This window comes from Anolis carolinensis, chromosome 1, assembly GCF_035594765.1.
Source record: "Anolis carolinensis isolate JA03-04 chromosome 1, rAnoCar3.1.pri, whole genome shotgun sequence".
Lineage (NCBI taxonomy): Eukaryota > Metazoa > Chordata > Lepidosauria > Squamata > Dactyloidae > Anolis > Anolis carolinensis.
Window position 1 is genome coordinate 323,431,964 of NC_085841.1, and position 16,288 is coordinate 323,448,251.

General features: G+C 41.3%; 1 protein-coding gene and 1 long non-coding RNA gene across 3 annotated transcripts in view; one reads left to right on the forward strand and one right to left on the reverse strand.

The window, feature by feature from the left end:
• Positions 1 to 1,612: 1,612 nt before the first annotated feature.
• On the reverse strand, positions 1,613 to 12,636 carry LOC134295495 (uncharacterized). The gene is made up of 3 exons (XR_010002091.1): positions 12,512 to 12,636; positions 9,254 to 9,307; positions 1,613 to 3,102 (listed from the first exon to the last, which is right to left on the reverse strand). It is a non-coding gene; the product is annotated as an uncharacterized LOC134295495 (long non-coding RNA).
• The window catches only part of coch (cochlin), a 53,142-nt gene continuing 49,188 nt past the window's right edge, over positions 12,335 to 16,288 (forward strand). Inside the window, exons 1-3 of one of the 2 annotated variants that reach the window (XM_008103413.3) lie at positions 12,335 to 12,696; positions 12,855 to 12,887; positions 13,800 to 13,835. In XM_008103413.3, the coding sequence (XP_008101620.2) occupies positions 12,863 to 12,887; positions 13,800 to 13,835 (61 nt within the window). In that variant the 5' untranslated portion in view covers positions 12,335 to 12,696; positions 12,855 to 12,862. The remainder of the gene's footprint in view (positions 12,697 to 12,854; positions 12,888 to 13,799; positions 13,836 to 16,288) is intronic. The other variant, XM_008103414.3, reaches the window with a different exon arrangement.

Below are 16,288 nucleotides of genomic sequence, written 5' to 3' on the forward strand. Positions count from 1 at the left end.
GCATTTAGGATTTTGGTTACTTCCTTTCAACAGCTGTTTAAGAATGTAATCACACTTTTTGAGCCAGCTGCAAAACAGAAAATTAGAAGTGTTTTCAGCGCTTGGATTGATGACTCCGTCTTGCCAAGAGAAACAAAGAAAATGGTTGGGTTTAACATTCCAAAGTCATTAATATTATCAATGACATAATGACATCAATAAAGCATGAATATGCTCTGACAAACTACAAAGGAACCAGTAAGATTTTAAAGTACCTTTATAATATCATAAGATTCTGGACCTCTTTGTCAGATGCATAAAAATTCTCATTTGGCCAATATGAATACATGGAGGAAGACAAGAGAGAGTGCTGTGGGCTGAGTATTGTTACAAAGTTATTACATATTAAGCATTTACAATGTAAAATATATGAATGTCACATCAGTAGCACAGCACAAATGAATACAAAAGCTAATCAGTGTGAATGTGACATGCTCTAATGAATGAATTGCTGGAGCAAAGTAAATAATGTTTGTAATCATCCAGAGAGGAGGCAAATATTGTTTGTGAATAGGCTAGATGTATACTGTATGCTGTGTTTACATTGTGTGTTTTGATAAGGCCAATTGGCTGATCAATAAAAAATCAATATAAAATCATTTCGTTAATAGGCTAGGCACTTCCTACTCTATTGAGACTAAAATGAAAAATGAATTTCAACTTAGAATATTCATGTTCTGACAGCCAAATAATCTATAATGGGCAGATATTTGCAGCATCAGGTTAACTCCTCCAATCATTGGACTTATTACCATCCACGGAAACAAAAAAGAAAGGGAGGGAAGGATGGATGGAAGTTAATATTCATCTCAGAGGGAGCCCCCCCCCCCCAACTCAGCTCCGAAGAACAGGTACTAGATCAGTGGTTCTCAACCTGTGGGTCCCCAGATGTTTTGGCCTTCAACTCCCAGAAATCCTAATAGTTGGTAAACTGGCTGGGATATCTGGGAGTTATATAGGCCAAAACACTTGGGGACCCACAGGTTGAGAACCACCTTACTAGACCTCCTAGCAGGATAGAAGGAGGAGAGAAACCCATTGTGCTAGTGGAAGTCTGCTCTTCTACCGTATTGGTTTCCATAACTGAATTCAGAATGATAGGTTAAGCAGCTGGAGAAAAGATGTAAGTACAATGGACATAATTAGCATGGATTGCTTTCTAAAAACTGAAAACATACAAGTCAAGGCATAAAAATGCTTGTGTGGGAGAACCCTTACAATTTTCTTCAGACAACAGCTAATTTGTTTTCTCAGATTTGGATTAATTCTATGGTGGAATCTTTTCCCTACAAAAAGTGTTTCCAAGATAGAACCATGCTGAATGACAGTAAGAAGCATCTTTTAAGAAACAGATGTACATAAAACTTCAATTCCAATTTTCCATTCAAAACATCTTTATGGAAAATCCAAGAGAAAAAAATCTCTGCCTTGATTCACTGTTTTTATTGAGGTTTGCAGTGGTGGTTACCAAAACAGACCGTCATGTCAGAAGAGTAAAAAAAAAAAACCAACTGAAAACAGAGGAACTGAAATTAGTACCAAGAGAAAAATAAAACCGATCAACTTTATCGTCGGCTCTTTCACCAGCCTGTTCCCCCGACACAAGGAAAAAAAAGTGTTAAAGGAAGCACAAAAGAACAAGAATGAAGATTTCTGTAGCACCTTAAAGACTGTAAAATGAAAATGGATGCATTTTTATATATCTCACATATATAAACACTTCCATAGAAATGTTACAGACTGGACTTCTCACATTTACTGCCTTTCTGGATTGAATTTTTCCCTTCCTCAGCCAACTAAGGAGACACTTCAAGCATCTGATGAAGTTGACCCTCTTGCAAGAAAACTTTTGCCACAATAAATCTGCTAAGTAGCACACTTTAAACTGCCATAAATTGCATGAGTTCTCACTTGAGCTTTCTCTCTGTCTGAATTTTCCCAGTGGTTGACTCCTGAGGCCATTTTTATAATCTGTTAAATCAGAGCAAGCAGGGAGGAAAGTGAGATGGGCCAACAGAAATAATAACAAAGAGGAAGCATTACTGTCATTATGGATCATAAAGTTCTCTCGGGGCAGTGGATCTGACACAATTAAAATAAAATCCTATAAACATACTATGAAATACAATATTGGTATAAAGACATAAATGTAAAGCAAGACAAAGAAGAACTAATCTTTCAACAAATGCTTTTTATCATAAATATTTATAAAGCATATCTTCCTACCAAGTATTTTTAGGATTATGGAAAGAAAATTTAGGCACTGAATAAAATGAAATAGTAGATGTTGTAAAAATAAACTCAGATTTCATGAGGTATAAAGCTATTTCTCCCAGATAAAATATAAATTGAAACTGTCATATTTTAAAATTTGTGAGGGCTAAAAATATTTTAACAGGAGGCTGAAAGAGGTACAGCCTTGGTGCTTCGACTATCTCCCTTGAGAATGCATTCCAAAGTCAGGATGCCAACACAAAGAAGGTCCTATATCTAAACTATGTCTGTTCCTCAGAATATTAAGATATCATTACCTTAGGAAAGAACAGCATGTCTAATCAGTTGCAGAATCAGATACAGCAAAAAGGAAAAAAATACACATCTCACATCCAACACAAGCAAAGAAGTGGAAGCACACTCTGCCAGGATGATCTCTGCTCTGGAGAACAGGCTACTGAAGCAATTTGAGGAAAAAACATTCATGCAACTCATCTGGAATATACACCTAATTGAGTCTCTGCTGAGTTCTTTAAAACATAGCTGTGGTTTTGTATTTCTAGTTCAGGGACAGCTAGTAATCAGACAAGGGCCAATTAATTTAGGGACAGGGTTCTTTTGTACAAAAAAGACAATTATTTTCATTAAAAGTATGTGTGGACTTATGGATACATAAAACATATAGGCTGAAATTAACTTACACAATAGGTTAAGGACCTCATCAGATGCTGGTGTCTCCCCGTTTCCACGCACTTATAATCCATTTCAAGGATGAATTGCCATGGAGCCTATCAAACGACGTTTTGCAACTTCCAGGAGTCATCCATTGCCTTCCGTCCTTAAAATAGTCTTGAAGTGTATTGAAAGGGGGAGAAGAAGAAGTGAGGATAAATTGTCTTCTGAGCCCTCAAGGCACTCAAAAATGGGAGAAAGTGCTCCAAAACACATTAGGATGGGATCTATCAGATTCTCCAGATGCATTTCGATTCAGTGACATGGAATAGCAGGAGTTCCCATGGGTGGTATTATTGGGAGCACTGACATCATGTAGATCCTTTTTTATGTCATTGAAAGAAATTGCACAATAGAGAGATGTCACTACTTCAGAGTGGACGGGGAAAGAACTTGCCCGTGTGATGGTTCTGAACACACAGAAGTTCGAGGGAAAGTCTGAGGAATGTATGCATGTGATGGAAGCTGTTGAAAAGAAAATCAACCTGCTTTGGGATAGAGTGCTATGATCTGCTGTGCAACGGAGATGATCCCCCCCCCCCCGCTTCCCTCTGCTCATGTGATAAGGTCCTTGTTATACCTAATTACCTGTTACTGTGTAGGTTGGTACCCAATACCCTCAAAAAGAGCTATCACACCTCCTGTTTTTGGGATGTGTGTGTGTTTTGTTTTTCATTTTTAACTCCAGGAATTTTACTAGCAGTATCTGAAAGAGTCTTTTCCTACCTTCCTACCTTTTGTAAAACTTTGAATATTTTAGCAGCTGTTCCTTTCCCTCTCTTCGTTTGTATTTTTTCTCTTCTTCATCTGAATTTCCTCAGTATCAAGAATCTTAGCAGCCCTATCCAGCATTCTAAAGTGCTTAATATTATTTCTAAATGAGTTATGGCAGCGCTCCTTCCTTCAACGATGAATAATACAGCAATAGCTATACATTATGAAATCACCTATATATAATCTGTTTATCCAGCCATACGCAATAGAGTATCCCTTATCCAAAAATGCTTAGGTCCAGACATGGTACAGATTTCTAATTTTTAAAGGAATACCTATATTTGTATATTTGTACATAATGAGATATCTTGGATATGGGACCCAAGTCTAAACATATTTGTGTTTCATACATACCTTCATTTACATAGCCTGAAGATATTATGGTACACAATGACATTGTGCATGAAACATTTTGTATACATTCAACCATCAAAAAACAATGGTGGCATTCTCTCAGCCACCCATGTGGAAAGTCTTAGATTACTTCAGATAAGGGATGCTCAATCTGGCTCTATTAATATTGCTCTATTTCTGTAATACTGATATATAAACATCTACTATTGCAAAGATCCAATTGATTAGTTAGATGTCCATCTTCAACATTCAGTCCTTGAAAATATATTCAAAAGGGGGAATCTTTCTAAGAAGCATAAACTTATTTAAATGTCACTCAAAGATCTGAGACCTGTGATAATAGCAGATATCATTTCAGCTGAAATTTTACCACAAATCTGATGTTAGAACTGTAAGCTTAACATTTGTTATAGATTTAATATGAAAAACTGAATCCCTCAACTGGTGTCCTCTTTATTTATTTATTTATTTACAGCATTTATATTCCACCCTTCTCACCCCGAAGGGGACTCAGGGCAGATCACATTACACATATAGGCAAACATTCAATGCCTTTTAACATAGAACAAAGACAAACAAACATAGGCTCCGAGCGGGCCTCGAACTCATGACCTCCTGGTCAGAGTGATTCATTGCAGTTAATTGCTGCTGGCTTGCTCTCCCGCCTGCGCCACAGCCCGGGTGCCACAGCCCATGTATATCTTTACCCAAGAGGATGGAAAATCAAGGAAAGGAAGATTAGCTCATATAACACAATAAAGTTAATGAGCATGCTTTTGCAAATATTTATGTCTTGTATGATGTTTTCTTCATCAATATTTTTATTTTACAAGTGGCCATATTTGTGTTTACATATTCCCTAGTATATCAAAATATTTCAAGTGCAATCTACCAAAATACTTCAAATGAAATCTTGTAAACAACTGACTAACTGGCACCTCTGTATATCATTCAAAGCAAGCCAACGGGTGTCAAATATTGGATCATGGGCATGCAAACATTTAGTGAACAAAATGTATGAAAGAGGACAGAAAAGGGAACATCTCTCTGATGTTGTGCTGAGAGTGTTATTGAATGCTCTGTGCTATGAGGAAGGAAATAATCTCATCCTTCATCAGAGAAACAGAGCATTTATTTGTCCATTCATCTCTTCAATTAGGACACTATTGAGGACCAGCAAGTTCCTTCTATCAATGGCCAGAACTGCAGACTAAATCTTCCTGTCATTTACATGCCATCTGTATTATTCAGGGCTCCTCAGAAGCAGGGGAACAAATCTTTAGTACCATGACATGACATATTCTGGGCAACCCAAAATAGCACATCCCATGCTAACTTTAAATATGTGTTGGGATGAAATGTGGATGGAATGTTAAGAAGAAATGCAGTTCCTATAGAAATATTTGGCATCTCTATCAAGCACCGGGAGCCCCTGATAGTGCAGCGGGTTACACTGCTGAACTTCCTGACCAAAAGGTCGGCAGTTTGAACCCAGGGAGTGGAGTGAGCTGTCAGGGGAAAACCTTTATCTTTTATCAAGCAGTACGCAGCATAGCGAGTGCAATATCAGTTTCAGGTGTGAAACAGGGGGAAATACATAGGATGCTCTTGTAAGATTAAAAGAAGAAGAAAAGTTAAATTTATTGTTTCAGAAAATCCATCCTCGGATATGAAAAGAGACAGACAAATGAAGAAAAGAGGTCTTCAGTAGAAGAGCCCCTAAGGCTGGCGCTCAGGTGTTGATTTAAATCATCCTGAAGCAAGAGCTTCATGGAAAATCCATCCCAGACAAAGGACTAACTAACCTTTGTTTTGAATGTTTGAAGGGTGTTTTAGACTTCAACTCCCACAATCCCTAACAGTTGGTAGGCTGGCTGCGATTTCTAGGAGTTGAATTTCAAAACATTCAGAGGAGAAAGGGTTGGGAAACACTAGCCTAGACAGAGAGAAAACCCTTAGGAAAATTGGGGTACATCTACTCTATAGAATTAATGCAATTTGGCACCACATCAATTAACTCAATCCCTATTAGTTGTACTGGAGGTCCCAGCCATTTGTCCCATGGTGCATTTATACTCTAGAATGCATGCAGTTTGGGATCACTTGAACTGCTATGGCTCAGTGCTATTGAATCATGAGGGTCGATGTTTTACAAATTTATTTAAAAGTATTTATATCCCGCCTTTCTCACCCCGAAGGGGACTCAGAGCGGTCTTACAGATCGGCAGCTATTTGATGCCATAGACAAACATTTAATACAATAAATAAAAAGGTAAAGGTTTCCCCTGACATTAAGTCCAGTCATGTCTGACTCTTGGGGTTGGTGCTCATCTCCATTTCTAAGCCGAAGAGCTGGCGTTGTCCGTAGACATCTCCAAGGTCATGTGGCCAGCATGACTGCATGGAGAGCCATTACCTTCCCGCCGGAGCGGTACCTATTGATCTACGCACATTTGCATGTTTTCAAACTGCTAGGTTGGCAGGAGCTGGAGCTAACAGCGGGCGCTCATGGCACTCCCGGGGCTTGAACCTGGGACCTTTCAGTCTCCAGCTCAGTGCTTTAACACATTTCGCCACCAGGGTTCCAATACAATAAATATATACATTAAAACCCAAGACATTAAAACACCATTTAAAACCAATTATTCATATCATATCATCCAATATCATGATCTAAGGCTATTCCATTTGTCATTTCAGTATTCTGAATTCTCTAATAGCACTAAAACTTGTTATCCAAAAGCTTGATCCCATAACCATGTTTTTACTTTCTTCCTAAAGGTCAGGAGGAAACTGACAAGCTAAATGACATTGGTAATTTAGCTTAGATAACAAAGATTTTCACCTTGTCTTGGAGCCTCACTGAAGTGCAACTCCACTACTCATTTCCATCTGATTCCAAGGAAGCCCCTCGGATGCTGAACCAGTGCCTGGCCACTGTGGCGGACTGGATGAGGAGGATCAAGCTGAGAATCAATCCCGACAAGACAGAGGCCCTCCTGGTCAGTCGTGCGGCAGATCGGGGTATTGGGTGGCAACCTGTGCTGGACGGGGTTGCACTCCCCCTGAAATCACAGGTCCGCAGTTTGGGGGTCCTCCTGGATTCAGCGCTGACGCTTGAAGCACAGGTGTCGGCGGTGGCCGGGAGGGCCTTTGCACAACTCAAACTTGTGCGCCAACTGCGACCATACCTCGTGAAGTCTGACTTGACCACGGTGGTCCATGCCTTAGTTACCTCTAGACTGGACTACTGTAATGCACTCTACGTGGGGCTTCCCTTGAAGACGGCCCGGAAATTACAATTGGTCCAACGCTCGGCTGCCAGATTAATAACAGGGGCAAATTACAGGGAGAGATCCACTCCCTTGTTTAAGGAGCTCCACTGGCTGCCATTCATCTTCCGGTCCCAATTCAAGGTGCAGATCATCATCTATAAAGCCCTAAACGGTTTGGGACCCACCTACCTCCGTGACCGTATCTCCTTCCATAAACCTGCCCGTTCTTTGCGATCATCCGTGGAGGCCCTGTTATCACCATTGCCTATATCCCAGGCCCGCCTTGTAAGCACAAGGGAGAGGGCCTTTTCTGCTGTGGCCCCCCGACTGTGGAACTCACTACCTACTGAAATTAGGCAAGCTCCCACTCTGTTAGCTTTTAGGAAAGAATTGAAAACATGGCTCTTCCGCTGTGCTTTCGGTGAGTAATTTCTGTTATATATCTCCGTATTACTCCCCTCCGAACATCTATCCTCTAGATTACCCCTTCCAAATGTCCCTGCCCTTAGTGGAGTACTCCTCTGTCCCTCTCACTCCGGGTTTTATCTCTGTGTTCACGCGGCCTGCCCTTGCTTTATTGTTTTTTGATTTCTTGATGTTCTGTTTATTATTATTTATTGTATTTTGAATGGTGCTATGATATGTTGTTTTTATATTTTATTATGTTGTATTGCTCTGGGCATGGCCCCATGTTAGCCGCCCCGAGTCCCCATTGGGGAGATGGTGGCGGGGTATAAATAAAGTTTTATTATTATTATTATAGAGTTCCATGCCAGCAAGTGGTCTCCAATTGCATTCATTCTACAGTACAGTCTGCTTCCTCAGATTCTACTAGGTTCTGGGCACACAGGCTATCCTGCTCCAAATTTTGACCAAGCTAAAGAGCAGGTTCTGCTTTAGCTTGGTCGTTTAGCTTGAGTAGCACAGACACTGTCCAGCTCATGAGAAACAAGACTTTAGGGCAGTGTTTCCCAAGCTCTGGTCTTTCAGGTATCATGGACTTCTGCTCTCAGAATCCATGATCATTGGCCAAACAGCTGGGGTTTGTGGGGAGGTTTGATCTTGAGGAGAACAAGAGTATAGTTACTAGATCCAGGGAAGTCATAGGACCTTATCACATGACGTGAGGGATTTGGCATGCATCGTGGCAAATCTGTGGGGTCCTGGCCAGGGGTGGGTGTGGAAAATTAGTCACCCCACACCCTACATTGTCCCACTTACTGCCAGCCCCATTTCACAGGGGAAGCATCTTGCACTTTTTACCTTCGTCAACTTGATATAGACACAGGGTCTATTCCCATCCCAATTTGCACTTTCAAGAATTTGCAGCACTTTATCAGTCACCTTGTGTCTACAATATTTATATGGTGCACCTTACCCAGTCTACTTTTACAACCTCTCTGTTTTAATCCATGTTTTTATTAGTTCTTGTTATTTGTTTTTATTGGCTAATGTTTAAATTTGTATAATTGTGCATGTTTTTTGTCTATTGTTGTCTTATATTGCTATTGTTTTTATTCGGGCTTGGCCCCATGTAAGCCGCCCTGAGTCCACTTTGGGGAGATAGAGGCGGGGTATAAAAATAAAGTTGTTATTATTATTATTATTATTATTATTATTATTATTATTATTATAAGCATCCACAGCCTGGCTTTCCCCCATTGTAGCAAATGCAACACAGGAAGCCTCCCATGTTGTGGCGATGTATGTCGCTTCCTTGCCCCTTTCACCACAGAGACCAGTCAGAAGTAGATGTGTGTCGTGTAATGTGCTCCATGGCGAAAGATGCGAGGAAGTGGCGTACGACAGGCAAATCAGCCCATATGACGAGGTCAATAATCTATCCTGCTTTGGTCAAACCTCACCTGGAAGACTGTGTCCAGTTCTGGGCCCCACAATCCAAGAAGGATATGGACAACCTGTAATAATCAAAAGCAAGCCCTGTCATTTACAATCCAAATCTTTAACAATAATGCCCAGCAGAAATATTTCTAGTAACATTACAATGTCTAGTTTTAATTTTTGAAATGAACAAATAAATCTTAGACCAATAATTGTTCACCTTATTGCAAGTTCATCAGATTTGAAAAAGAAGTTCTCCTTATCTTGGCATTCCCAACATTGCTTTAAAACATTCTAAGATGTGTTTACTGCTTTTGGGGGGCTTAATAAATGACAACACCACCAAGAATATGCTTTGCTTTGGAAACAGACCGAAGCACTGATGATAGAAGACTGGATTGTTTCACTTGCTGAGTTGACCCAAATGGACAAATTAATGTGGCTTCTAACCAGATGAAGATGTTCTGAAGGCTGGAAAAATGCATAGATATTGCAAGGAAGACAAACTCTAATGATGTAATTAATCTGTGGTTATGGCTTTAGTAAGATTATGTATTAGATATGTGTTGGTGGAATAATAATATTCTAATTTTCTTGGGTTTTTTTCTTGCCCTCTCCAATATTTTTGAATGTATATTATTTTGTGATAATATAGATTGCTAGTGTTAAATATAATAAACAAATGACTATATTGAAGAGATGGGGAGAAGTAAAGCCCTGTTAGGAGCAGCTTCAAGAGCTGGGTCTGTTTAGGCTGGAGAAAAAGAAGGCTGAGAGAGGGGGGTATGAGACCGTATTTAAAGATATGAAAGGATGTCACATTGAGGAGGGGGCAAGCTTGGTTTCTGCCACTCTGTAGACCGGTTGTTGATGCTGCTGCTTTTATGTTTTAATTTTGTGTCCATGCGGCCCGCCCTTGTTATGTTATGTTGCTTTTGCTTTGATTTTGTTCTGTACTGTGCAGTGTTATTCTTGTATTGTTTAATTGTATTTTGATATGTTGTTTTTATATTTTGTTATATTGTATTGTCTTGGGCATGGCCCCATGTATGCCGCCCGAGTCCCCGTTGGGGAGATGGTGGCGGGGTATAAATAAAGTTTTATTATTATTATTATTATTATTATTATTATTATTATTATTATTATTATTTTGTAATGTGTTTGATTTTATTGAGTTATGTTTTAATCTATGCTTGGTTTTAATCTCTGTTTGGTTAGGGCTTGTTTCTCATGTAAGCTGTCCTGAGTCCCTTTGGGGAGATGGAAGTAGGATATAAAAATAGTTACTATTACTAAGGCACAATGGAGTCAAATTGCAGGACAAGAGATGCCACCCAAACATTAAGAAGAGCTTCTGGATCAGGCATGGGCAAACTTCAGCCCTCCAGGGGTTTTGGACTTCAATTCCCACAATTCCTAACAGCCTGTCGGCTGTTAGGGATTATGGGAGTTGAAGGCCAAAACACTTGGAGGGCCAAAGTTTGCCTATGCCCGTTCTGGATGGTAGGAGCCGTTGGGCAGTGGACTATGCTGCCTCTTGGGCGTGTGATGGAGAAGAGGTAGTTGATGCTTGGACTCAGGACTGTAGCCAACCCTCCCCCCTCCTGAAAAAAATTCAGGTTAGGTTTTTTTTAAAAAAACCTGGTTTACTCATGAATTTTAACTGGTTTACCAAATCCCCTTGAGTGTCTACTGAAGTTTATCTGACTTGAGTGTCCACTGAAATTTACCGATGGAGTCTGATTTCTAAATTATTTTGCGTTATAGAACTACTCTTCATGATTTGCTAAAAAAGATTAAACCCCTCCCCCTGAAAAATTTTTCTGGATATGGCCCTGGGCGCAATGGAGTCAAATTGCAGTACAAGAGATGCCACCTAAACATTAGGAAGAGCTTCTGGATCAGGCATGGGCAAACTTCAGCCCTCCAGGTGTTTGGGCCTTCAACTCCCACAATTCCTGACAGTTACGAGGGAAAAGTTGATGGACGGTATCCTTGAAGTCATTGGCTTGTCCTTGAAGGAGCTGTGGGTGGCGACAGCCGACAGGGAGCTCTGGCGTGGGTTGAACCATGAGGTCAGGAAGAGTCGGAAGTGAACACTGTCTGTTAGGAATTGTTGGAGTGGAAGGCCAAAATACAGTAGAGTCTCACTTATCCAAGCCTCGCTTATCCAAGCCTCCGGATTATCCAAGCCATTTTTGTAGTCAATGTTTTCAATATATCGTGATATTTTGGTGCTAAATTCGTAAATACAGTAATTACTACATAACATTACTGTGTATTGAATTACCTTTTCTGTCAAATTTGTTGTATAACATGATGTTTTGGTGCTTAATTTGTAAAATCATAACTTAATTTGATGTTTAATAGGCTTTTCCTTAATCTCTGCTTATTATCCAACATATTCGCTTATCCAACGTTCTGCCGGCCCGTTTACGTTGGATAAGCAAGACTCTACTGTACTACATAGCATTACTGTGTATTGAACTACTTTTTCTGTCAAATTTGTTGTATAACATGATGTTTTGGTGCTTAATTTGTAAAATCATAGCCTAATTTGATGGTTAATAGGCTTTTCTTTAATCTCTCCTTATTATCCAACATATTCACTTATCCAATGTTCTGCCGGTCCGTTTACATTGGATAAGCGAGACTCTACTGTATTTTGCGTTATGGAACTACTCTTCATGATTCGATTTAAAAAGTTTCAAATCCCACACTGAATTTTTTTTCTGGCTGTGGTTCTGCCTAAAGGGCCAGAGTTTGCCGATACCTGTTCTGGATGGTAGGAGCTGTTGGGTAGTGGACTATGCCGCCTGGTGGGCGTGTGGTGGAGGAGAGGCTGGGGTGGGTGCTTGGACTGGGTGTCCCCGCATGGCAGAGGGTTGGACCGGGCGGCCCTTGGGGTTCTCTGAAAAGAGAGAGAGGGTTGCAGGGTGGTTGTATGTTTTCCGGGCTGTGTGGCCATGTTCTAGGAGTATTCTCTCCTGACGTTTCGCCCACATCTATGGCAGTCATCCTCAGAGGTAGTGAGGTATGGCAGGGAGAGGGAGAGAGAGAGGGTTGCCCTGCCCTGCCTTGCCCTGCCCTGCCTCCAGGCCCCCCAGGCTGGCCCCCCGCGGCCGCTTGTTCTCCTCGGAGGCGACTCTTGCCAAGGGCTCCTCGCCCCACCCCGGCCTCCCAGTCCGCCCGTGCCTCCCCAAAGTGCTGCTCACGCGCCAGGGCAGGGTTTAAAGCCAGGGTCCCTTCGGCGCGCAGCTCCGGTCCAGGCAGAGAGGCACCTTGGAAGAGGAGGAAGAAGAGGGCGGCGGCGAAGTCTCTCTCTCTCTCTCATTCTCCTCCAGCATCCTCTGGCTCTGCCCGCTCCTCCCTTCGCACCTGTCTCCTCCGCCGCGGCTGCAAAAAGGCGCGCTTCTTGGTTTTTGGTGCCGGCTTCAGGATCTGCCTCAGGTGCCTTTCGCCTCAGGTCGGACCCCTCCCCAGCCCTCCGCCAATCAGGAGCCAGAGGGTTCCTTCCTCCGGGCCTCGCCTCCCCCTCTTGGCGTCCCTTGTGGGGAGGGGGAGAGAGGAGCCCCCTGGGTTAACCCTCTCCTGGCCCTGACCGCCCTTCTTCCCCTCTCCTAGGTGCGGCCATGGAGTTTGCCCTGCTCTCCTGCGGTGAGTCGTGTCCCCTGAGTGGATGGGGTTAGGGCAGCCGGGCGCCAACTTCGGCCTTCCCTCCAGGTGTTTTGGACTTCAGCTCCCACAATTCCTAACTTACCCAGGCCCCTTCCACACAGCTGAATATAATCGCACATTTTCAGCTTTGAACTGGAATATAGGGCAGTGTGGACTCAGATAACCCAGTGCAAAGCAGATATTCTGGGATTTTCTGCCTTGATATTCTGGGTTATATGGCTGTGTGGAAGGGCCCTTACTTACTTAGGTTTTTTTTTCTTCTTTCATGTCAGGAGCAACCGGAGTTGCTTCTGGAGTGAGAGAATTGGCCGTCTGCAAGGACGTTGCCCAGGGGACGCCCGGATGTTTTGATGTTTTACCATCCTTGTGGGAGGCTTCTCTCATGTCCCCGCATGGAGCTGGAGCTGATAGAGGAAGCTCATCTGTGCTGTCCCCGGGTGGGATTCGAACCTGGCAGCCTTCAGGTCAGCAACCCAACCTTCAAGTCACAAGGCTTTTATCCCCTAGGCCATCGGAGGCTCCACTTACTTAGGTGATCCCTCGTTGTCCGAGTATGATGGCCTTCCAAGTGGAGTGTCTTGGAGGTGATGGATACCTAGGTGACTGTAGAGCCCTATTCTTGACTCGCATGTTCTTCCACAGTGAGGACTTCGGCTTCCCCAGTAGGCTGTTAGGAATTGTGGGAGTTGAAGTCCAAAACACCTGGAGGGAAGGCCGAAGTTGGCCCATGCCTGGCTTAGGGTCTTCCCTACACCCCGTCCTCCTTGATTGATATATTGAAGGGAAGGGGAAGCTTTGAGGAGGGAGCCAAACTTTAGGTTTGGCGCCTTTCAGTGCCTGCTTTCCTAGGGTTTGGTGAACAGCCTCCCCTTTTTCCCCCTTTGGTTGCAGGTCTCCTCTTTTTCGCCAGCCCCGCGATGGCCTCAGGTAAGTGAAAAATAACCTCTCCTTTTTTACCTGAAACTCCTTATTTATTTAGTATACAGTAGAGTCTCACTTATCCAACATAAATGGGCCGGCAGAATGTTGGATAAGCGAATATGTTGGATAATAAGGAGGGATTAAGGAAAAGCCTATTACACATCAAATTAGGTTATGATTTTACAAATTAAGCACCAAAACATCATGCTATACAACAAATTTGACAGAAAAAATAGTTCAATACGCAGTAATGCTATGTAGTAATTACTGTATTTACGAATTTAGCACCAAAATATCACGATATATTGAAAACATTGACTACAAAAATGCATTGGATAATCCAGAACATTGGATAAGCAAGTATTGGATAAGTGAGACTCTACTGTATTTATATACCGCTCTTCTCACCCCAGGGGGGACTCAAGGCAGTTTACAACATGTTAATGACAAGAATTCAATGGCAACATACATATACAGTAATAAAAAGTCATAATAGTTAGACACAGCAATATAACTGTAAATTAAAATCATTCAAACATAGGCATATGCAAAATTTAACACAAAGACAAAGCATTTAAAATATCCTAGTATAAATATTAAAATCACTTGATCCTTCTCTCTGGGGCCCCTTCTACACATTTTCTGCTTTGAGCTGCAGTAGTGTGGACTCAGATAATAATAATAATTATAATAATAATAAAGCTTTATTTGTATCCTGCCACCATCTCCCCAAAAGGACTCGGAGCAGCTCACAGAAAGCACTCAATAATGCAACAATATGCAAATACAACAAAATACAAGAAAGATTTTAAAAATTGTAACAATGAAATTAACCCAACAATTTGACTTAAAACTGCAAGGAAACCCTTATTAATTAAAAATATTATAAAACCCAGCAGGCTGAGATAACCCAGTTCAAAGCAGATATTGTGGGATTTTCTGCCTTGAAAATCTGTGTTATATGGCTGTGTGGAAAGGCCCTGTGTTTAGTAAGAACGTGTCAATGTACAATGAGAAAAATCTGAAAGAATTTCACTGCTGTCCTTGGATCTCTTTACCTTTTCCACTGCAAATAGGAAATTTATTCCTAAACACACACACAGCTTTCAAAGTCAGAATAATCCTGCTTATTTTTGTGCTCGCTTCCAGTGTCTCTGTGAACACTCTTCTCTTTGCTGTTTCATTCATCACTCCCATATCAGATGTGGCTCTTCCTTCTGTAAGCTTCATTTTTCTTCCTCCTGAAAAATACATTTTATTTGAAAGTTGAGACCCCTTCCACACAGCTGAATAAAATCCCACATTATCTGCTTTGAGCTGGAGTATATGGCACTGTGGACTCAGATAACCCAATTCAAAGCAGATATTGTGGGATTTTTCTGCCTTGATATTCTGGGTTATATGGCTGTGTGGAAGGGTCCTGAGTGGCAAAGGTAGTTTAATGCTCTCCCTGGTGTCATGAAACCTTGAGATGGATGCTGCCCCCATCCTGATGCAGCATAGATATCTTTTCAAGATTTTCCTGAATTAGAAAATGAGTTATTGTTCCTGTTTGATTGCTGCTGTTTCTATTGAGTGCACAGACCTACCTTACAGGGACAAAAAATCAACCACCCAAATTATGGAAGAAGCGGGAGGCCTAAGTGGGGATGAAGGGCTCCAAAAATTAAAATGTAACTTGCTCAATGTGTTTCAACACATTATATCGGCTACTAAGATTCAGCTCCTTACTTCATTACTGTTACATCTGAATGTTTACATGCATTGCTCATGTTTGTTAAAATAACTTTTTATTGCCATTTAGAGGGATTACAGTTTAAATCCTTGCCATTGTTGATGTGATTTTTGTCACTTCTCTGTAAACTTGGTAACAGAGCTGAGCTGCTGCTCAGGTGCTGCATTTAAGACTTAAGATATTTTGTTTGTAGTGGTAAAGATGGCTACTTGTGGTACTTTTGGTCAATGATTGGGACTGTTACTGTACAGTTAAGCTAAACTCCAGATTTTTCAGCATTAAGACCTCAATATCCCTTTTGTCAGCTAGAATCTGGAATTGCCTTAGAGATCTTAGTATTGCCTTATACTAGAATCTTAGTATTGCCTTATACTAAATCTAGTATAATAGAATCTTCTTTGATGTTTTTATGACAATAGGTAAATCAATGTGTAAACTGTAAAAAACAAAATTTTTGGAATACTGATCAAAGTTTAAATGCCACTTAAATGCCACTTAAATGACTCACTAGGAAGAGTCTGGGAAATAGATTAGAGGGGGGGAAAGCATATTGTCGAGCCTTACAGCAAGCAAGACAGCCTATAAAATAGATACATTTGAATAATGTACTGGAGTAAAGTTATGTGAATCTGCACAAAAGCTCTATAAACTTTGATAAAATCAGAAGTAATCAAAAGCTTAGACATTGCAGTGTAGAGGTCTGAGCGTTGGACTGCAACTCTGA